This window comes from Callithrix jacchus, chromosome 7 (genome assembly GCF_049354715.1).
Source record: "Callithrix jacchus isolate 240 chromosome 7, calJac240_pri, whole genome shotgun sequence".
NCBI classification, from domain to species: Eukaryota; Metazoa; Chordata; class Mammalia; order Primates; family Cebidae; genus Callithrix; species Callithrix jacchus.
In genome coordinates, this window is record NC_133508.1 from 137578959 (window position 1) to 137602518 (window position 23560).

General features: G+C 39.2%; 1 protein-coding gene and 1 long non-coding RNA gene across 6 annotated transcripts in view; one reads left to right on the forward strand and one right to left on the reverse strand.

Annotated features, from left to right (window-relative positions):
- LOC118143044 (uncharacterized) overlaps positions 1-6751 on the reverse strand; it is a 72635-nt gene extending 65884 nt beyond the window's left edge. For 2 of the 3 annotated variants that reach the window (XR_004727098.3, XR_008473053.2), the window contains exons 1-2: positions 5065-6751; positions 1906-1993 (exon numbers count right to left, since the gene is read on the reverse strand). This is a non-coding gene — a long non-coding RNA (uncharacterized LOC118143044). The remainder of the gene's footprint in view (positions 1-1905; positions 1994-5064) is intronic. The other variant, XR_013520285.1, reaches the window with a different exon arrangement.
- Positions 1-21223, forward strand: part of PALMD (palmdelphin) — a 53081-nt gene extending 31858 nt beyond the window's left edge. For 2 of the 3 annotated variants that reach the window (XM_009001767.4, XM_009001768.5), the window contains exons 5-9: positions 13468-13582; positions 13723-13756; positions 13867-13980; positions 15601-16698; positions 20856-21223. In XM_009001767.4, the coding sequence (XP_009000015.1) occupies positions 13468-13582; positions 13723-13756; positions 13867-13980; positions 15601-16698; positions 20856-20899 (1405 nt within the window). In that variant the 3' untranslated portion in view covers positions 20900-21223. Of the gene's footprint in view, positions 1-13467; positions 13583-13722; positions 13757-13866; positions 13981-15600; positions 20765-20855 lie in introns of all 3 variants that reach the window. The other variant, XR_013520283.1, reaches the window with a different exon arrangement.
- Positions 21224-23560: the final 2337 nt, after the last annotated feature.

Genomic DNA, 23560 nt, shown 5'->3' on the forward strand with positions numbered 1-23560 from the left:
TATATGAGTCAAAATCATTCCAAGCATGTTTTTCACTCTCCATATTTGACTAATTGGTTTACCAGATCTGTGATAGTTCATCTGTTGTTGTTTTTAATCTCCCAGATAGTCTGATTATTTTTAATTCAGGAGCTTCAGTTTTAACTTAACAAAAAAAGCTAAGTAAACCAAACTTAAAAGTAAAATAAGGGAAGAAGTCTACCCAATCCAACCCACCAACACACACACAGGCCCCTAGTACACCGCCTAGCACATAGTAGGAATACCTGTGAATATATAGCTTAATAAATGAATGAATGAGAAAAACAGATGATATATGGATGAATATTAGTACTTAAAACTGCTACCTTTCTAAGAGGACCAGCTGAAGAAGCCTGGATAACGACTTAAACATTAATGAACTAAAAAGGAAAGCCTTGAAACGCTTAAAAAAAAAAAAAAAAAAAAAAAAAAAAGAATAAACAAAGGAAAGCCTTGAAACGCTTTAAAAAAAAAAAAAAAAAAAAGAATAAACATCCAGCTAGTTTGAGTCAAGGACATTTATATGGTAATAGTGTCCTGGTTTTTGAAACAATTATTGATGGCATGTTTTACCATATTACCATCGCTTTGTTTACTTTCTCCCCATTTTCTCTTCCTCTATATGCCCTTTTATTTCCTTATTCCCTCCTTTCAGCATTCATTCTTGCTCAAACCTTCCAGTCTTATCCATATGTTAGTAGAAATAAGGATTAAATGGTTACTGGCCCCCACCATGATAGGCTGGAAAGTAGATTTCAATTACCTCTGAGGGTCCCTCCTCTACTCCACTTCAATTTATTTAATAACAGCTACCCTTGATGGAGCATTATTCTGAGAATGACAATTCTCTGAGGGAAGTCTAATTAGCCTCCTTTTTTACATAAGAACACCAAAGCACAGAAAGCTATAAATCTGGTAGCAGTCATGCCAGGAGTCACACGTAGGTCTTCCTGACTCCAGACGCTTTCCACCAGAACTTACTGCTTATTCTTGATTCATTTAGTGAATATTATTGATAACTTGCCATATGTAAGTCTTTGAGTCTTATAGAGAAGATTTCAGAATGATAAGCTCCCAGAAAAAAAAAATTATATTTGTGTTTTTCTCTCTTTAAATCCTTTAACTTTTCAAAATGCACTTACATTTATTATCTCACTCAAAATGGGATTCAGTACCTTGAAATACAAATTTGACACCATTAGCAGAGTTGTCATAGATCTTTGGCTGTCTGACATGAGTAAAGATAGAACAAAGGAGTAACTGAACAATCCGGAAAGTGGGAGGTGAATTAGTTTCAGTGATCTGTTCTCCAAACCTTGGTCACAAAGGAAGAATGTTCAAGAGCAGCAACTCATTGTAATAGACAAAGGATCTGTGCTGCCTGCCACAGGGCCTAGTCTTCTCCATTCTGCAGGAGTGTTTCCCGTAACTAATTTTACCAGCTCAAAACACTTCCACACTCACCCCCTTGCAATGCATCTTTTGTCTGCCATAAGGCAAATGTCACTTCGTCCATTTAGACCACCCAAGGTTATCTGATTCTTCCTGGCTACCCTATGTTTCATTAGGATTGAAATTTATATTTGTTGATCTTCAAACAATACAGCTCTGTTCTTGGCAATCAAATATGAACAATTAACATCAAGAAGCAAACAAAAATGAAGTAGATAAAAAGTAGAAAATATAGTGGCTGCTCTATAATATTGTCAGGAATAAATGTTAAGGGTTTCCAAGGCACAAAGCCAGGAATTATTCCTGAAAGGAGAGAGTCACTAGCTGTCTACATCATTGAATACTTTTTACCATTTCATTATATAGTTACAAGCAGTTTATTCATAGAAATGTTTTTCTGTTCAATTTTTTTAGGAGGAAAAAAAGGCTTACCAGAATCATGGATAAATAGATCTTCAGTTAACTTGCCATGTCCTGGCCACAACAGTAGTAGATGGTCACTTGGGAAACCTCATGACACCTGGGTGCAAATCGAATTGTTACAATTATTTCACTCCTATTAAATGTGCATCATGTACTACAAGGTTCTCTACAATCCCTTACTAAAACACACACACACCTAGTTTCTGTCCTGCCAGAGCACTTGAGAAGCCCATGACTAATCCTTCATATCACATCAACCTTGAGGTATATGTTTATTTGCACTCATATGGAAATTACATTTGTATAATAACTTGTGCATGACAGTGGCTGATACTCTGAAAACCAGTTTGATTTCTTATTTTTCATGGCAAATGAAACCCTCAATTTGCAAAACATTGTTCCGATTAAGAGGGTTTGCTTCTCTGCTAAATCACTCTCTTCTGATGTTACATACCTACAAGGCAGTTTCAGATCAGGATACTATCATCTGCCCAGAAGAAAATTATTAATATTTTCAGAGTTATATTAGGAGATGAGATTCACCCATGCAAAAGCTATTCACGTGTAATTAATTATTCAGCTTTCTAAACATCTGCTCTGTTCCCAACCATCAGAGCAAACCATGGCTTGCTTCAATGTCATTGTTGCCTTGGCTCTCTGCTTCTTGTTATCTTAAAGTTGCTGCATTGTGTTGTTTGTCCTGTTCTTAAATGCTCCAGATTAGAGGCCACAGATCTGGCTTGCAGCATACAGTGTTTGCCGTATGCCAAGTGCCCTTTCATTCTCTGGCATGCTTACCGGTAGCATGTGATTGTTTGCACTAGCAGGCTAGATCTTCCTCATTACACATGCACTTTGGCAATGGCTGGTTCTAAGGCAGTTCTTGTTCTTCTTCTTTTCTTTTTCTAAGGACACCAGCCATATTGGATAGTTTTTGTTCTTACCTACTGTCTGTGCATTGAATTATTCTTTATCCTTTTTGATATGCACTTTTTAAAAATTTTTATAGATATGGGGCACAAATGGTTTTGTTACATGGATATACTGCACAGTGGTGAAGTCTCCGCTTTTAGTGCAATCATCAGCCAAATAATGTTCATCGTACCCATTAGGTAATTTCTTGTCCCTCATACCCCTCCTACCCTCTCACCCTTTTGAGTCTCCAGTGACTATTATCCCACTCTATATGTCCATAAATACACATTACTTCACACCAAGTTATAGGTCAGAACACGTGGTCTTTGTCTGTTTCTGAGTTATTTCACTTAAGATAATGATTTTATTTCAGCTTAGTGAAGAAAATATGCATGACATGTAATAGGTCCTTAATAAAAGTGTGTTATACATTTGATGAAATGTACTAAACCCCAATTATAAAAAGTAAAACAAAAAGCTCACCTTCTAATAGATTACATTACCCTCAATTTTATTAATAAAATGTAATTTGCCATTACCTTTGGCCAAATTATCTATAAAGATGAAATATCTTTAACCTCTGACCCATAGTAATAATTTATCTGCCTATTACGTATGACTAACACACTGCAGTCAAGATAACTTGACTAAAGTCAGCTGCGTATACTCAATAGTAGCCATTGAACTTGCAGAGAGATTATTTTAGATGAGCTATGATTTTAAAAATAAAAAGACCTGGCCGGGCGCGGTGGCTCATGCCTGTAATCCCAGCACTTTGGGAGGCCGAGGTGGGTGGATCATGAGGTCAAGAGATCGAGACCATCCTGGTCAACATGGTGAGACCCCGTCTCTACTAAAGGTACAAAAAATTAGCTGGGCATGGTGGCGCATGCCTGTAATCCCAGCTACTCGGGAGGCTGAGGCAGGAGAATTGCCTGAACCCAGGAGGCAGAGATTGTGGTGAGCCGACATTGCGCCATTGCACTCCAGCCTGGGTCACAAGAGCGAAACTCCGTCTCAAAAAAAAATAAATAAAAAGACCTTTCATTTTTCACTGCTAACCTTAACCATTCAATATTAGCCAGCTGTCAACCCAAATCATGCTAGATTTGATACGTCTTTTAGAAACATACAAATCCTTTAACCACTGGAGGCAAAGACTGATTAATTTTTCTGTTTTTACTAGTTATCTATACGAAATGCAAGATACTAATGAGTAATTATGCAAATCAGTGAAAAAAATTATGAAAAATCACATAAAATCTGTCACACTACAATTCATTCCCCATAAGGTTACGCAATAGTCAGCATACTGGCTTTGTCACTTTAAAAGAGTCCTCAAGAGTAGTGGCTTAATGAGATAGAAAGGTCCATTTCTCTCACATACATCAAATCCTAACTGGTAGACATTCAAGCAAAGGAGAGTATCAGTGTTACATGAGATTATCTAGAGGCCCTATTTTTGTTTTGTTTTTTTTTTTGAGATGGAGTCTCGCACTGCTACCCAGGCTGTAGTGCAGTAGTGCAACCTCGGCTCACTGCAATCTCTGCCTCCTGGATTCAAGCAATTCTCCTGCCTCAGCCTCTCAAGTAGCTGGGACTACAGGTGTGTGCCACCATGCCCAGCTAATTTTTTTTGTATTTTTAGTAGAGATGGGGTTTCACCATGTTGGCCAGGATGTTCTCAATCTCCTGACCTCGTGATCCACCCATCTCAGCCTCCCAAAGTGTTGGGATTACAGGTGTGAGCCACTGTGCCCAGCCTAGAGGCCCTATTTCTTTCTGTCTTGTTGCTTTGCTACCTCCTAAGGGATAACCTTGTCTATATGGTCAAAGCTAGCTCACCACCTCCTCAGCATTCCACTTCAGGAAGGGAAGATAAATGGAGGACAAGCAGCTCTATTTTAACGGCGTGACATGACAGTTGCAGACGTCAATTCTGCTAATACCCTGTTGGCCAGAATTTACTCACATGGTACCATCTGAATGCCAAGGACACTGGGAAATGTAGTCCATAGCAAGGTAGCCAAGAAGTCATATAAAACTCAGAATGGATTGGGGGTGGGGTGTGGAGAGAGAAAACAGCAGGTTGTCAAAAAAGACTAGTATGTTCTTTCTGCCCACATTTACTAAATACACATCATCCCCATACATATTATTACAACTCTTCTGATCATGCTGGATCACTGTTGAGATTTTCTGTTTAGAATAGTATTTTCAAGGACAGGTGTGTCCCTGAAGCTATATTCGTACCATGCATGCTAAAGTTGCAGATCTAACACTGGAATAGACCTGGTAGATTTTTGTCTTCCAATGGGGTTGTCACAGACGGTCCTCCTCTCCCAAGCAAACTAAGAAAGAGAAAAGTGTAACTCATTTTCATTTTTTTCTGAGACAGAGTCTCACTCTGTTGCCCAGGCTGGAACACAATGGCATCAACTCATTGCAACCTCTGCTCACTGCAACCTCTGCCTCCCAGGTTCAAGTGATTCCCCTGCCTCAGCCTCCCAAGTAGCTGGGATTATAGGTGTACACCACCATGCCCAGCTAATTTTTGTATTTTTAGAAGAGATGGGGTTTCACCATGTTGGCCAGGCTGATCTCAAACTCCTGACCTCAAATTAGCCACTCACCTAAGCCTCCCAAAGCGCTGGGATTACAGGTGTGAGCCACCATGCCTGGCCCAGTAACTCATCTTTATTAAGGAATTCCTCTACCTCAAGCCCTGTTGTAGAGTTTTATGAACAAGTAGCTCAATTATCTCCTGAAGACAACCTTTGGTAAATACTGTTATTATTCCCTAAATGAGAAAACAAGCTTGCAGGGGTTAAATGATTAAGCCAAGTGCATTAGCTTTGAGATGGGTTTATTTTCTGTTTCCATGGGTAAAACTGGAGGAAGAAGTACTTTCATCTCCTGAGAAGGGGGGCCTTCACACAAAAACTCACAAAATATAGATGAAGCACCAACTGTTTCCTGTTCTCCCAAGATTTAGTGGGGAAGAAAGGGAAGAGAATCTCTGGTCCAAGGGAAGAATCAAGTTAGAACTGCTCACCACTCTAGGCAGAATTCAATACTTATCTTAGGCAAAGACATTCTGAGAGCCTGTGAGTTCTGAAAGAAACTGGATCCAGCTGGGCACAGTGGCTCACACCTGTAATCCCAGCTTTTTGGGAGGTCAAGGCAAGGTGGGAGGATCACTTGAGCCCAGGAGTTAAAGACAAGCCTGGGCAACACAGGGATGCCTCACCTCCTGAAAGAGAAATATATATATATTTATTTATTTATTTATTTATGTTTATCTAACTTGGGGAATGTCGGCGGTGGGGGGTTGGTCCTAGCACTTCTGTCAGCTGTCCTCAGATGTGCATCAGTAGTGTCATGACACCTGCTGCCTCAGGCTATCCCAGAGAAATAGCCATTGGACCCCCTCATTAGGTGTAGTCCTGGCTTTTAATAAAAGAGTTTGGGCTACTGAAACCAAGTAATTCATCAGTCCCTTCAACATACATAGCTAAGAGCCAGTCATAAACTTAAATTCATACCTAGCATTGGTGGTTACATTGAAACTGCAGTAAAATAATCAAATTGCATTAGCCAGCTTTATATTTAAGACCTACGGCTTCAATTACTTTGAACAACACTATCTTGTGTGCAAGGAAAGACTTTCTTTTCTGACCTCAAGTCTTGCTATAAAGTGGCATTAGCTTAGGAAACCCCAGATTCTTTGAAGGAGACTGTTCTAAGAACTCCTACCAAGAACCAAAGTCAAGCAGCCAAAAAAAAAAGAAAAAGCCCGGATTTTAATTCTTGTTACATGGACTAACCCACTGACCAGAAAAATCTCCAGTACAGCAAAATAACACTAAGGAAGATTAGGACAGAAATATTACCTTTATATGTAATGGGTCAGCACTTTTACACACTGGTGGGCCCCATCTATCATTTCACTCTTTACTTCCTTTATTATCATAGAAAGTTAAAAAAAATCCCTTTATACTGCTGAGCAAAATGAACGTTGTGTCTAAGTTCTTAAGAATTCATTTTTTTAAGTTTTCTTTCTACAGTGGCTAATTGGAGAGGAGTTAAGAGTTCAGACTCTGTAAGTAAAGATCTGATTCCAAATTCCATCCTGCCACAGGCAGACTGTGAGCCTCCAAGCTGGGTGCCTTTCTAGGCACCCAGCTTGCTCATCTGTCAATTGGAACTAACCGCAGGGCTCATGGGGGTTGCTGTAAGGATGAAATAGGTCAGTGCCGGGTGCAATGTAAATATGCAACACATGTTAAATGTTATAAACGCTAACACATGAAGTACCAAAAGGTAGGATGACGACATTTGAATTTTGGTTTGTGTGGTTTTTTTCCCCTCATGAGTTTCAGTCTGTTTGGCCCCTAATGGCAAACTCTATCAGATTGTGAGTCCTTGTTAACTCCACCAAAAGCTGAGAGAGATAAATGGACCCTTAGCAGCAGAAAAATTGCCTTCTGAAATAACCTCTTCCTGATGCATCCAGCATTTATGTGCTGTCCTTTTTTCCAAGACAAAAAATTGCATGTTGGAATTGGATTGGAGACATTATCTCGTGATGATTAAGGGAGGTTATTACTACAACAGTTCATGAAATGAACTGTACCTGCTTTTACCTAGGGAGCTCTTGAAAATAACCCTCTTTTTCCCCAGCAAATAGGCAAGGAGAAGAAAGATTCCAATAATGGATAGCATTACAAATCCTTTTTCATGTACTCTGCTTATCTAAATTGGCACATGATGCCTGCCCACCATCTCTCAGAAATTGTGAGAGGTACTGATTCATCCATCAAGCCCCACCTAACAGCCTGGGAGGCACCAAGAAGGGTATTTCTCTTTCTCTGCTGGCTGTTCCTCGCCAAACTGAATCAGCATTTCAAGGAGCTCAATTCCCATTCTGAAAGGTAATACCTTCTAAAGATGGCGATGGCAGCACTTATGGAAATTCTAACCCATCAGCTGAAAGATAGGCATGTGAAGGTTAGTTACCCCCCGCCAAGGTAACCTCCCCAAAAGCTTTCCATTTGAAAAAATTGTAATTGTACATATATATGTATATGCACCCACACATAAACACACGTATATGTACATATGTATATATACACACACACATATATTTCCTCAATACTTCACTTATACTTACCATATTTTTTCTCTTCTCCAAAACTACCTTTGGAAAGAGATTAGGAATGAGTTCCTAATTTAAGTCTGGCATTGTTTAAGCTTTAACTATGAATCATCATTGAACAATGAAAAGAATAGATACACAAACATGTATGTATATTGGAATGGGAAGAAATAATGAGGAAAAATTTAAAATATCAAAAAAATGAATAAAAACAAATTCCTTTTACAGTACATATCAAGAACTTATACTATACCAGGCATTGTTTTTTTTTTTTTGAGATGGAGTCTCACTCTCCTGCCCAGGCTGGAGTGCAATAGTGCAATCTCTACTCACTGCAACCTCCGCCTCCCAGGTTCAATTGATTCTCCTGCCTCAGCCTCCTGAGTATCTGGGATTGCAGGCTTATGCCACCATGCCCAGCTAATTTTGTATTTTTGGTAGAAAAGGGGTTTTACCATATTGGTCAAGCTAGTCTTGAACTCTTGACCTCACAACCCACTCACCTCAGCCTCCCAAAGTGCTGGGATTACAAGGATGAGCCATTGTGCTCGGACACCAGGTATTCTTTTAGGTATCCAGGGTTCCTCAATCCCAGCACTATCGACACTTGGGACTAAATAATTCTTTGCTGTGAGGAAACTATTCTGGGCATGACAAGACATTTAGCACCATCCCTGGCCTCTACCCACTAGCAGTCAGCAGCACCCCCCTCCTCCCCCTGCCAAGTGATGAGGAGCAAAAATGTCTCCAGACTTTGCCAACTATCCCCAAGGAGCAAAATTGCCTCTGGTTATGATCCACTGTGCTAGACATACAAAAATTGCCCTGCCTAGTAGTTGCAATTTCTGTTTCATGCTCGTTAAGGACAGTCAGTGCTCAAAGATTCAGTGTACTGTCTGGTGTAGGGGTTGTCAAACCTCCTCTTCGCTATTGCTGGGCTACCGCTGACTTCTGACCAAATGGAGGGGGTTGAAGGGTTTGGGCAGCATCCAATTCCTTACTCTCAGTTATACTTTCTAAGTCTCTCATCATTTCCACTGGCATTCTGATCCTTCGGAAAGCTTTTCTAAAGCAGCAAATCTCTAACATTCATCTGATATTTGTATTGTCCATAAATATTAGAAGTATCAAATCAACACACAAAAATAAGACATCAAGTTTTACATTGAGGTGGAAATTTTAAGAAATGTTCTACAACAGTAGGCATCTCCTGTCGGAGGTTTGTGATTCTAAGTAATTAGTACGAAGATGCTTCCTAGTTATCCTTTTTAACTCAGAGTTGGCTGTGACTAAGTGATAAAGAAGGGGAGGGAGGTGTTTATTCATGTTTAGTTTTCACAAACATGTCATGATGTATTGTGAGACTGCAGCCACTTATTAATGCAACTTTCACCCAGTGACTTGAAACCCTTCAAAAAACATTCATTAGCAGATATGCTGATGAGGTTTGCAGGCTTTCAACCTCATATTCTCACCATATTAGTCTAAAGAGATCCTCAAGACAAATCATAAGGCATTACATTACCCATGGCTTTATCTTCGGAGAGAAACAACAACAAACACCAGTGCATTTCAAAATTCCCTAAAACGTCAATGGCCAAGCAGACCAAGAGCTTTGTCTCTGTGCCCCAGGAAAAGAAAGGGGCAGAGACAGGAAGAAACTAACTGAAGTCACTGGGCATAGTAGCTCAAGCCTGTAATCCCAGCACGTTAGGGGGTGGAGCCGGCAGATCACTTGAGGTGAAGAGTTAGAGACCAGCTTGGCCAACATGGTGAAACTGCATCTCTACTAAAAATACAAAAATTAGCCAACTGTGGTGGCGCAATCCTATAGTCCCAGCTACACAGGAGGCTGAGTGAGGAGAACTGCTTGAACCCAGGAGGCAGAGGTTGTAGTGAGCTGAGATTGCACCCTGGCACTCCATCCTAGGTGACAGAGAGAGAACTCATCTCCAAAATAAATAAATAAATAAATGAAAGAAAGAAAAGAAAACCCTATGAAGTTGTTAACATTGGCCAGACCTCTAAATGTTTCATTGCCCCAGATTCAGTCCTCGGAATTCTTATCTCCCTCACTTTTTAGGAAAGTTATAAATACCAACTCCCAAACGTATAAATACCAACTCCCAAACGTATATCTTCAAACCCAGATTTCTCTGAGCTCCAGTCTTGTATATCCAACCGTCTTCTCCATATCACACTTGATTATCTCCAATTTAACACATCCCCCACAAATCCCCTTTGTTCTGTCTCCCAGATTTCTGTTCAGCCAATTGTATTTGCTTGCTTCCAATTACTCAGGTCACAAACATTGGAATCACCTTGACATCTCCCTTTCTCTTATCCCCTGTATATAATCATCAACAAATTCTGGCAGCTCTTTCTCTCAAATATTTCCATAATCCAACCACTTCTCACCCTTCTACTGGCAGCCAACATCTGGACTATGCCATCTTCATCTACAGTTTTTAGGACAACTGACCTCCAGGTTTGCCCATCTGGTCTAGTCTTCACACAGCAGCCAGGGTAACTGTTTACATTTCAACTCATAGCATGTTTTGTCTCTGTTCAAAATTCCCATGGCTTCCCAAAAGCCGTTCATGTGCAAGGCCCTGTATATCTGGCCATCTGCCTCCTCTCTGACTTCGTTTCACCTTTCTACTCTATCAGCTCATCCTCCGAGCTTTGTAGTCACTCTTCCGTCTCCCTGGAGTACACTCGCCTTCAAACCTTCATGTCTCCTGCTCTCACTTCCTTCCTGTCTCTGCTCAAATGACACTTTATCAGAGAGAACTTTCCTCACCACACTGTGTGAAATAGTGCCCCCTTCCCAGTCTTTCTCTATACTCTTATCCTGCTGTTTACAGCCTCTACCCTGCTTTTTTCATCAAAAATGTTTTTTCCTCATAAATGTGTGTGTATATCTATATACATATAGATATACACATATATGTGTGTGTGTGCAATATATACATATTGTATTAAACATTTATTAATGCAAGGGTTGGCAAACTATGGCCCAGGATCAAATCTAGCCCTGGTCTGATTTTGTGCAGACATAGCTAAAAAATGTTTTTATATTATTAAAAGGCTACAAAAGAAAAATGGGAAAAAAGATGAATATGCAACAGAAAGCATATGTGGATGGCAAAACCTAAAATAATCAGCATCTGGCTCCTTATAGGAAAAGATTGCCAGCTCCTGTATTGTCTCTCACTAGAATGTAAACCCCTTGAATGCAGGGACTTTGTTTTGGTCACTGTAAGTAAGATCCCCAGCATATAGAAGAGTGCCTGGTTCAAAGTAGATGCTAAGTAAATGTTTTTAAAAGAATGAATGAATAAAGACAAGTTTTTTTTTTGTTTTTTTTTTTGTTTTTTTTGGAGACTAGATCTCACTCTGTTGCCCAGGCTGGAGTGCAATGGTGTAATCATGGCTCACTGCAAGCTCAACTGCTCAGGCTGAAACAATCCTCCCATGTAGCTGGGACCACAGATGCAGGACCAGCTAATGTTTTTGTTATTTGTAGAAACTGGGTCTCACTATGTTGCCCAAGCTCATCTCTAACTCCTGGACTCAAGCAATCTTCCTGCGTCAGCTTCCTAAAGTGCTGGGATTATAGTCATAAGCCACCTTGCCTGGACCAGTGCTGTCTTGTGAGGTCAGGTGACTTGTCCAGGGTCACACAGGAAACTGGCAGATGAGCCAGGATTCAAACCCAGGTCCACCAGATTCCACAGTTAGGTCCTGATGTCCAAGAGCTGCTTGCAGCAATGATTTGAACTTTCCTGTCTTCTACCAAAAGGCTTCCCTTTGTAGACTGTCTCTAAGAGGCAAATTAGGTAAGGACCCTGTGGGAATGACATACAGTGTGTTGCAGAAAACCTTTAAAAATTATATCACAACAAACTTGCATCTGATATCAACCATATTCAATGTGCTTTCAAACACATCATCTCTTAGTGTCACCAAATATCTGTACAGGGTAAAAAGTGAGTTTCAGAGAGGTTAAAAGAATTGGCACTTATAAGAAGTGAGTAGCAGAGACAGGACTGCACCCAGATTATCACTTTCGGTGCAGAGCTTTCCCCTTTAACAAACTGGACCAACATATATCCCCACAGCTCTGCTGAAGGGTAAAGGTGTCACCATGGATGTGGAGGAATTTTAATAAAATGGCAGTCGCAGTTCAGTAACTTCTAAAAAACCAGAGGTTACTCCATTTATTTCACTTAAAGGTCTGTGGTATGTAAGTAAACCTCCTGAGTTATAAATGGCAATCTACCAATGGCCAGAGGCAGCAGCAAAGTAAGAGCTTTGAAACTGAAGCGATGAGCAAAGAGCTGGCAAGCTGACCATCTCTTGGGCTTTTATTGGTGTGACAATAGCGCAGCGTTTTGGAGCTGCCAGGACCATGACCATCTTTAAGAAGGAAGCCAAGAAAACTGACAATTCTCTTAGCTGACATGAATATCCACAGCTGTCATCTCCTGAACCAGCTGCTGAATCTAATCAGCCATCCTCTGAGGCAGCTGACTTTAGAGCCTTAGTGTATTTGGCTGAGAAACTATGTGTTACGTGGCTGCCAAGGGCCAGCCTTCGTGCGTGATTGCCAGTGGCTGTATGTTTTTATAGAGTAGAGGTCACGATGCTGCCCCCTGGAGTTTATTTGAATCTGACATGCAGCTGTATGCTGGCCAAGATACCAGCTCAGAATTCTTGCAAGTGTCCAATTTCAAATGTCTGTCTCTGTCGTTGTAAGTTACTTATACTGTGTCTGTTTTTCCCCCAGAAAAAGTAGTCTCTAGAAACAGCAGATGTGTGCTATGTGTACCTGTTTTTTCCCCCAGAAAAAGTAGTCTCTAGAAACAGCAGCAGTTGAAGCTACTGTGCCTAGATTTGGTCAATTTCCACATCTCTTTACCCTACTCACTATAATATGGCCCAGCTCTTAGGAAACTGAAATTAAATCAAAGTGTCATTTTCAATGACAGAATATTTAAGAATTTTAAGTATTAAATGGCTGTGATTATTAAGTCAGTTTCATAATTATGTTTTCTCCAAATAATTTATATGGTGACTTGGATATGAAAAACTGGTGAACTACGTAATAACTATAAATATACCATTCCTTTCAGTACATCTTTAAACTTATGTCTCTGTATTTAAAAATCTCTTTTATTTGGAAGTAACATTAGTAACTACAGTGAAGAAAATGGAGCAAAGTTCAAGTGCTTTACCTAATATGTTCCTTTGTCAAAAAAAGAAAATTTGGAAATTGTTCAAAGTCGGGCGTTAGGTACCTTCTATGTATTAAGCATGATGCTTGATGTGATGCTGAGTGTGACATTATGTTCTTAGAAGGTGCCTGGCTAGTTACATGCATATTCCAAGGAAAGTTTATATATGGGGAAGTTATATTTGAGAACTCTGCATTTGTGCTATGTTAAGGAAAAATAAAAATTAAAATTAAAAAAAGTGTATCTTTTTGTTGTCAGGCTTGAGAAAGAGATCCAAGATCTTGAAAAAGCTGAACTGCAAATCTCAACGAAGGAAGAGGCCATTTTAAAGAAACTAAAGTCAATTGAGCGGACCACAGAAGACATAATAAGAGTGAGCATCACCCAATTGTAAAACTGTAATTCTCTCTCAAAAATGAATCATCAAATACTACATAATTTTTCAAAGCATATCCACATTTAGATTCTATCTTTTAAACTGTATTAATCATGGAGAATTCTTTTTTCTTATAGTCTGTGAAGGTGGAAAAGAAAGAAAGATCAGAAGGTATGTTTTTGAATAACTTACTTTATGTGGAAGTTTTTTGGTAATTTGAAATTTTTCCCATTGTTATAAATATATTCTAAATGTATTTTGAATTCATATTAATTTTACAGAGTCAATTGAGGACATCTATGCTAATATCCCTGACCTTCCAAAGTCCTACATACCTTCTAGGTTAAGAAAGGAAATAAATGAAGAAATAGAAGATGATGAACAAAATAGGAAAGGTATATGAGAAATCGGTGTTCAGGGCACGTTCTTAATTTCAGATTTTACAGTGTTGCATATTCACAACTTGCTATGACATATTATTCTTCCAGGTCAAGCAATGGTCCATTTTACAAATGGGTTGTGAGGTATATGAGTCACTGCATAGGTGAGGATAATGAGGGTATATTAACAGCATTTATTCCATGCATTTTATTCCCTAACAAACCAGACAGGGATAAGGAAGATAAAGACCTGAAGAAGACAAGAAGTTCTTGAAAGTAAAGCTTCCCTGGTCAAAAACATATTTCTCCTGATACATTCCATCCAATAGAAACTCCTTGGGGGTTACTAAGGTCTTTTTTGAAACTGAAATTATTCCTTCAGGAAGTTCAGGCCTTATTTACCTCCACGGGAGACTGACTTACATAAAACTAATGTTTCAAAGCTTCTGGAAAAATGAAGGCTTGTATGAGAGCAGAAAGGAAACCTTTGAATTTTAGAGTGGAAGGAAAAGCTATTCTTTATTTGCAGAAAAAAGCAGTCATTTATTCATTCATTTGTTGAATGAATAAATGACTGCTATCTGCAAATACTTAGTGAATGCCTACTATGTTGCCAAGTTCAGCTAGGCACATAGTAGGCATTCACTAAATATTTCATGGCAGGACGTGCAATGTAGAGAATAAAGCGGAGAAGCTGGACAGGGAGAGTGCAGTTGAGGATGCTGCAGTTTTTCTTGGGCAGTTAAGGAAGGCCGGGAACCACTAGGCTATAGAGGAGGTAAGAAATACAAAATGAGTTCAAAAAGAAAGGTGGGAGGGCACAAAAAAAGCAAGCATTGTCACACCGTAATTTCACACAGAATCCTATTCTCTTTACTTTTCCAGTTGAAATTCCAGCCATAGGGATCTTACCTGGGTCAGGAAGCAAATGTCAGCTTCCTCAGTTCTCTCCAGTCCATTTGTTTCAGTGTAGCTGATATTGCTCTATGTTTAGCCCTTCCTCTACTTGAAAATGGGAGTGAAAATGAAAAGAAACATAAGGCAGAAGAGAAGCATGTGATTCTAGCCTTCTTCCTCCCTTTTCCATCCCAGTTCTACATTAAACAGCCTCTCCATTGTGAAAATTTTAGAACACGCCTCTGTAATTTCACCAGGCTGTTGGCCTGTACAGTAAGGATGTAACTTTACAAAATATACTGTGCTAGGCACTTTACCCACTGTGATGCATAGTGCAACACATTCTTCTTGACAAAAGAAGAGAGTGATTCTGCCCATTGAGGAATGCAAAAGAAAATACATCTGTCTTACTGAATTTATTAATAGGAAATAGGTTACCTTTTGATTCCCCAGTGGAGTCTTTACTACTGGGAACCATCAGCTTATCTTCTCTAATCAACTTCTCTTCTTCCACCCTTTCCATTTCTCAGTAATAATTCCATTCTCCATTACACAAAAACCCATGTTTTTACATTTGGTCATTATATCGTTAATGAGTAAAGTCAGAAATTTAAAAAACAACATCTCACATAAAAGAACACAAAGGGTATACTTAATATAAAAATAAACACTGTGAAAGCAGATGAGTTTATAAAAGAAAAGTTAACTAAACCAATTATCAAATTTGTTTCTTAACAGCTTTATATGCCATGGAAATTAAAGTTGAAAAAGACTTGAAGACGGGAGAAAGTACAGTACTGTCTTCAATACCTCTGCCATCAGATGACTTTAAAGGCACAGGAATAAAAGTGTATGACGATGGGCAAAAGTCAGTATATGCAGTAAGTTCTAATCACAGTGCAGCATACAATGGCACCGATGGCCTGGCACCAGTTGAAGTAGAGGAACTTCTGAGACAAGCCTCAGAGAGAAACTCTAAATCCCCAACGGAGTATCATGAGCCTGTATATGCCAATCCTTTTTATAGGCCTACAACACCACAGAGAGAAACGGTGACCCCTGGACCAAACTTTCAAGAAAGGATAAAGATTAAAACTAATGGACTGGGCATTAATGTAAACGAATCCATACACAATATGGACGATGGACTTTCTGAGGAAAGGGGCAACAGCTTCAATCATATCAGTCCCATTCGGCCAGTACCTCACCCTCGATCAGTGATTCAACAAGCAGAAGAGACAGTTCACCCCCCACAAAAGAGGCTGATGACTCCTTGCGAAGAATCAAATGTCATGCAGGACACAAAGGCGCCCTCTCCAAAGGCAAGGCTGAGCCCCAGAGAGACAATATTTGGGAAATCTGAACACCAGAATTCTTCACCCACTTGTCAGGAGGACGAGGAAGATATCAGATATAATATCGTTCATTCCCTGCCTTCTGACATAAATGATACAGAACCAGTGACAATGATTTTCATGGGGTATCAGCAGGCAGAAGACAATGAAGAAAACAAGAAGCTTCTGACAGGATATGATGGGATCATCCATGCTGAGCTGGTTGTGATTGATGACGAGGAGGAGGAGGATGAAGGAGAAGCTGAGAAACCATCCTACCATCCCATAGCTCCTCATAGTCAGGTGTACCAGCCAGCCAAACCAACACCACTTCCTAGAAAAAGATTAGAAGCTAGTCCTCATGAAAACACAAATTATAAATCTCCCCACAAAAATTCCATATCTCTGAAAGAGCAAGAAGAAAGCTTAGGCAGCGCTGTCCACAATTCCCCATTTGATGTTCAGACGACTGGAGATGGGACTGAGGATCCATCGTTAACAGGTAATAAAAATGACAAGGCATGCCACTGCTGTTCAGTCATGTGACCTGCTTCTCTTGTGCTAACACAGTCTTGCTTTCAGCCTTCTTTGACCACCTCATAAAACTAATATGCACTGAGTTTTTTTATTAATGCTGATAGGAATTATTGTCACCCCAGTAAAGTGATTAAGTCACTTCAAAAGATAAAGAAAGTAAAAATAAATCATTGCCTTATTTGATATTGTATTGATGAACTTTAATAACTTGAATTTCATCTTGTACCAGGGTATGGTGCTGCTTGTGAGTGTATTTGGGTCACTAATATGTTGGATCATCAATTACATATCTTTTCCCACTAGAATCTGATGACTACTTTATTTGTGCCTCACGGTGATTTAAGCTTCTTACATAAGTTAACAAATTGCCTTAATTTTGAAACAAAATGCAAGAAACAAATTTTCTTTTCAGAGCATTTTATTACTTTGCTGTATCTTCTTTCTCTACACTTCTATAGTTTCATTAATTTCCCTAATTTTTCTGCATTTTAAAATAGAGCCTTACTTTATCTTGTGTTTTCTATAATCTTTAACTTTGCATAGTCTTCCCCAACTTAGCATATTTATCTTTTCTATTTTCTATATATTTACATTTCTCATTCTTTGTAAAATTTTTATAGCTTTATAGCCAACCAGCTATTTTAGCATTGAGTAGAAAATAACTTTTGACACTTTTTTCCTACAAAAGTGATAGCTTCCCAGTTTTAGATTCCTTGTTATCACTTTGATGTTATATTCTAGTTATCATGTATAAAGAATAAATAAGAACCTGACAAAATCAGTTATAATAGCTGTACTCACCTCGGCTAAAGATGTAAATCAAATTACCTAGACATATGGTTTCTATATGTCTGCTAAGGATAGTAATTTTAAATGTCCCTAATGGAAGGATTCTCATTAAAAAGCAATAAATATTAAATACAGGCTAATTTCACAAGTAGAACCTGATAATTGTATGGAAGTGTGGTAATACCTGCATAATTCAATAATATTTCTTCCTCTACAACCCATTAAGCCCAATATTAGGTTGCCAGCAATACAGTAAAATGAACCCTCTCCCATTATTTTAAGTAGTTAAAGTAGGTATCCCAAAGATAAATTTAATCACCTGAAGAATTTCTAAGTTTTTGGAAAGTGTACACGTATATAACTTCCTCAGAGCTGAGTGGTATGTCCCACAATGGAAAGTTGCAGATACTAAGTTTCTTTCCATTAAGAAAGAGCTTTGTTCACTGATCAAACTTTGCCATCTTAAACTCATTTTAAAGCTAAAAAACACAGAAGACAGAAAAGAGGAACATGCTGTTTATGGTCAACAGTAGTGGCATTATCCACTATAAAACCTCCCATTTCTGAACTAGGATATTAGCTGGCTCCTCTCTAACACCCTTATTTCTTCCCCTCTAACCTTGTCAACACATTTACCCCATGGAAAATGACAGGAAGTGACTAACATTTCCATACAACACTAATCATGCCCCTGAACTAAAACAATGAAAACAGGAAAACCTATTCCAGACAAAGTAACAATACAGAGTTCTGTACTATCAACCAAAGTATCTTACAAACAGAATGCTCCAAATTCCTCGCCTTCCACCAGGATATTGTTTTACAGTGCTGTTTTCCAATTCAGCATACAGACTACAGAGCTGATGTGTATTTTTAAAATGGGTTTTTAAAATAAGTAAGTCACAGTGTCATATGCCCTCAGGGGCCATACATATACATAGAATACATAACTACCTATGCATTTCAATTTCACAAACACCAAATGGGTTGAGCTACTTCCCAAAAAAATGCTCATGATACTTGAAAACTCACCATTTAGGTCAATTCTTTTATTTGTAGTATACATCACCTATTTAAGATAAATAGCCCTGGTAGGCGTAATAGTTAAGAATTGTTAGTCTCTTTTCCCATAGTACAAATATGGTTATCAATGCCTTATCTAAGAGAAATTTTAATTTGGAAAACAGCATGAAGATGAAATAAATGGAAAAAAGTAGAGCCTGGAGATTCTAAAGACAAGATTTGTTAGTTAAAATTTTGAACAGAGTAAGACATGACAGAAAAATTCAGGCAACATTATATCCATCTGCTAATGTAAATATAACAGGTTCATAAGATAAAGCTCAATGCCAGACACTTCCACCATTGCATGGCCCCAGCCAGCTTTGCTTGGGAGCTCACTGCTATCTCCACCAATCAGGGGGTAGTAGTTGGCTTTCTTTGGTAGTCCTCACCAACCTATTCTTGTACTTCCAGCTCTGTTCTGTCCTCTTAGAGATGTCAGTGGCATTCTAGGATGAAGTGGTGGGGACCTCAGCTCTGGGAGCTCACATGCTATTGGTGCTGATTGCCAACCTGCAACAGCCATTGGGGTCCAAGGGATGCTGAGAGTAAGGAGACTTTCACCAAGTTCAGTCAGCTGAAACCATGCATCTGAAATGCTATGGGAAGAAGAGGCAGAAAATAGGAGTAAATCAGAGAACAGCAGAAAATAGGAGTAAAAAGGAGAGCTGATGGCCCAGGATTTTTAGCTGCTAAACCAAGCCTTCTATTGCCAACACACTCTGGCCCGTGCATTTACTGGAACTCACACCATGTACTTGCTATAGGCTTGAAAAAAGGAGAGAAAGGAAAGCAGACTCTAGCAAACTTCTCTGAATGTCCACAGCACACAGAATGTGCCTGATGTATGGCATTTTACAGTGAGGAGTGACTGTAAGAAAAAGCAGTTTGCCCCTGACTTGAGACTCTTAAAAAGCTCCTCACTCCCACTCTCTTTTGTTGGTAGGGGCAAGGTAGAGGCCCATAAAATCCAGCAGTGGAAACTTCATAATGTCTTACCTCTGCCTTCTGTTCACCTTCTGCCAATCGAGACCTGCTTGCTACAGAGCACGTTTTCTCAGTTCATCCTAAATTCTAGGGAATACTCTTGGCGCTGACACTAGAAATGATCATCCCTCTTATAGTTTCCAGGAAAATAATGCTCTTTAACTTCATTGAAATGGAAGTATTTCATATAAGTGTAGTGACAACTAAAATAATCATGGTCTTGTTACAGAATTAGATCCCTTCTCATATTTGTGCAAAAAGGCTTCTTAGGCATGGGGTCATTTTTATTGTCAAAGGGTAACCAGTATATGGCATAGAAATGAGAAAACATTTCTTCCATTTTATTTTTAATTAAATGAAATTGTGCAATCAGTTACATAGCTGGTTCTTGGGCCGTATTACATGTGAATGTAATATTAGATTATTATAATAATATTTAGATCAGTGCCTTGAAAGCATTTCTAAACTTTTGGAACATGACTAAGGCAGCTATACACTGAAATCCTAAATAATAAGGATAGAATACCAACACACTTGTCCAGAATACCAGAAGTGTGGTACACATTCTAAATCTACATTTTGTCCAGAATACCAGAAGTGTGGTACACATTCTAAATCTACATTTTTAAAAAATGCTTTCTACATTCAATATATTATTAGCAGAAGAATATATCCAAAAAGATATATTTGCCATTTTAAAGCATACTTATATCTTGACAAAGACATTTTATAATCACTCCCTTATATCTTGACAAAGATATTTTATAATAACTTTTAATTACTGGTTCATGTTATTTCATTCATAAAGAAATTTGTTTTTCTTATTATATATCCAAAGGCCAGAGCTCCTTTGGGAAAGGAAGTTGAATGAGCTAAAAGCAAACACAGTCATAAAATAGAGTTTAAGTGACCCCACCTTTTTATTTTGGCAGTATGTAGCTCAGAAATGTGTGTAAAACACAGTCATCAACCTATAGGAATGTATATGTATGGCTAACAGGGAAACTGTGCACTAATCCTGTATTTGTTCCACTTATACTGTCTTTGCTCTACTAATTTTTCTAATCTTTGTAGAAATAGGTTCCTTCTAGTTCTGAACCTGCTTCTGCCCTAAGTTAACCATAGCTTATTATTTCTACTATCTTTTTGTGCTACTGAATCAATGCTCACATTGTTGGATAAAACCATCTGAGGTATGTTTGAACTTTCCTGCATTCTATGAATGGTCATTTAGTGTAAAAATTGAGGAGTTTTTTATAACTCTCTTTTTTTCTTTTATTGCAGCTTTAAGAATGAGAATGGCAAAGCTGGGGAAAAAAGTCATCTAAGAGGTGTACCACCTAATACAAACATCCTTTGGAGAAGACGCTAAGAAGCATTTGCAAATTTCTCTTCTGGATATTTTACTTTTTCTAAAGTCCAAAAAGTTATCATTAACAGTGTACCATATTAAGCCATGTGAATAAGCAGTAGTCATTATTTGTGAAAATTTCCCAAAAAGCTGGGGAGAACAAATGTGTAACTTTTCCAGTTACTTGATATGATTCAGTGGGAGAAAACCAGCATTTTTTACTATATTGATACCAAAGCATTTCTAATAAGAGCTTGTTAAATTTAAGAATAAAGTTATTTAAAATATTCTGAGTATACCATATTAACTGGCATTGTAATTTTGATGATACAAAGATTGGAAGATCACAGGAAAGCACTGCACTTCATCACAGAGGTAGTCAACTCTGACAAGTAAATGTGTCATCCTGAATTAATGATACCTTTATGAAAGTACATCCTCCTGCTAAGTATTATTTCAATTGATTTGGTATAGACTTCAAACCCTTGCACATAGCCAAAACATGCATCCCATAATGATCCTCAGATCTGGGGACTGGGTTTAGATTGTCTGGCCAGTGCACAGATGGTAACTGGCACATTCATCCTTCTTAAATCATCATTCTTTCTTTCACTCAGTTTAATGTGAGCTCTGTGGTGCAATGACTGATTATGACCTCAGGGTGCTGGATAGAGGATGCCCCATACCCTCAGAGAGCACAAATCTGGTCTAATACTTGACTGATTCTTGTGAACAAGTTAGACGGAGGTGGCCAATCTTTTGGCTTCCCTGAGCCACATTGGAAGAAGAATTGTCTTGGGCCACACATAAAGTACACTAACACTAACAGTAGCTGATGATCTAAAAAAAATGTAAAATGAATCTCATACGGTTTTAATAAAGTTTATGAATTTCTGTTGGGATGCAAATCAAAGCCATTCCAGGCCACATGAGGCCCGTGGGCAGCAGGTTGGACAAGCTTGAGTTAGAATCTTAATATTAAAACTAACAAGAATCTTTACAGCATATTACTCCAACGTGTTCTTGCCAAGACACTCAATCCCAGTTTGAAGGGGAATACTCCCATGACAATAAATTCTCTCCTACCTTGCCCTCTTATTTTTCCCTCCTTCCAACCCCTCAAGATCCACCCCTACACACCTTCCCCTGAACCATGCCAGTATGTATTACCCAGCTCCTCCAAGTGTGTCCATGAATAGTATGTTTTCTCCCAGGACAGAAACTGAATTTTCCTCTGGGACTCTGTATGAGCAGACTTTATCTTAATTACTGGTCTGGAGGTAATGAGAGGTCAGAGAAGCAGATGATGCTGAGGAAGACAGGCATTAACCTGCAAAGCCTCCGCTTCAGCTGAGTGGATTTGCAAGGGGCAGCTGTGCTAGCAGAAGAGCGCTACTTCTGGTGGCTGAAATGTTCTGCGAAACCTGGAGGTTCAAATTTTTGAAGTAAAGTACTTTCAACAAATACCCCTATTCCAGGTCCAGGGACTCCTTCCCTTTCGTGGCTCTGAGTTTCGCATAAGCGACCTCTCCAACCTGCACGTTCCTTTGTTGCCCAGCCACCCTTAGGATTGAAGCATGAGTTTTATTTTCACACAGTTTGCCTTCTGTCTACAAAAGACAGAGGTCTCTTTAAACATTGCCATGAAGCCTGTCTGGCTTTCTGGAATGTCCCGAGGAAATAGTGGGCTGGTCTGAGCCTAATTCTTTTTCTTCAAAGCTTCTAAGTCAATTATCAAAAAGCAGCCAACTTCACAGCACATGTCAGTACATGACAATGCTTTTGCACTGTATCAGTAAAGGGCAGAGCTGCTTTAAAACCCACCTCTTCCTTTTTCATCTGTACCTCATCTCTATCCAGTAAAGGGAGAGTCTTAGTAACTGTAATAATACAGTCAGTCAAAGGTTGTTACCATTCACTGATCACACAGTCCTCATTGCCCTCTGACCAGTGAGTGGACGGTCCAGTTCCAGAGTCCCATTCAGAGCATCTGCTGTGTAGAGCCACTCCTGGTTCCAACAAGAAGTAGAGCCTGAAATTAGGACTTGGGTATAGTAGTTTGAGAAGTGATCCTGGGAGCAGGAAGAAAAGCACAGGAGAGAATGATCTATATAATGGTACATAGTAGAGGTCAATGCTTTAGGCACTGGGCCCGAATTCTACCATAATCTCAAAGAGTGTACAGAAAGCAGCTAACATTGTCGGTCTGAAGGAGAGGACTTTAGGGCCTTTATCCACCAGCTCCAGTCCCTCATTGATTGAGGGAGCATAAATTCCTCCACACTTCTGGAATGCACTAGCGTGAGAGTCACACAGGCTCCCGTAGTGCCCAGAGTGAAAAGAAGAAAGAAGTACAGAGCAGGCCTCTGGAAGGATGGTAAGTCTGCACTTACTCAGAACTGTCCACGGCAGCTACGGTGCTGCACAAATGGACCAAGGGGAAATAACACAGGTACCAACAGTGTCTAGCTGTATAACTATGGGCAACAAACAACTTACCCAAGCCTGAATCCTCATCTATAAAATGAGGTAAATGTCACATGCCTAACACAGTTATTTGAGGACTCAATTTGTCAGTGAATTAAAAGAACCAAGTGTCCTGCTCATCATCAAGTCTGGCTAAGGTGTCACACATAAA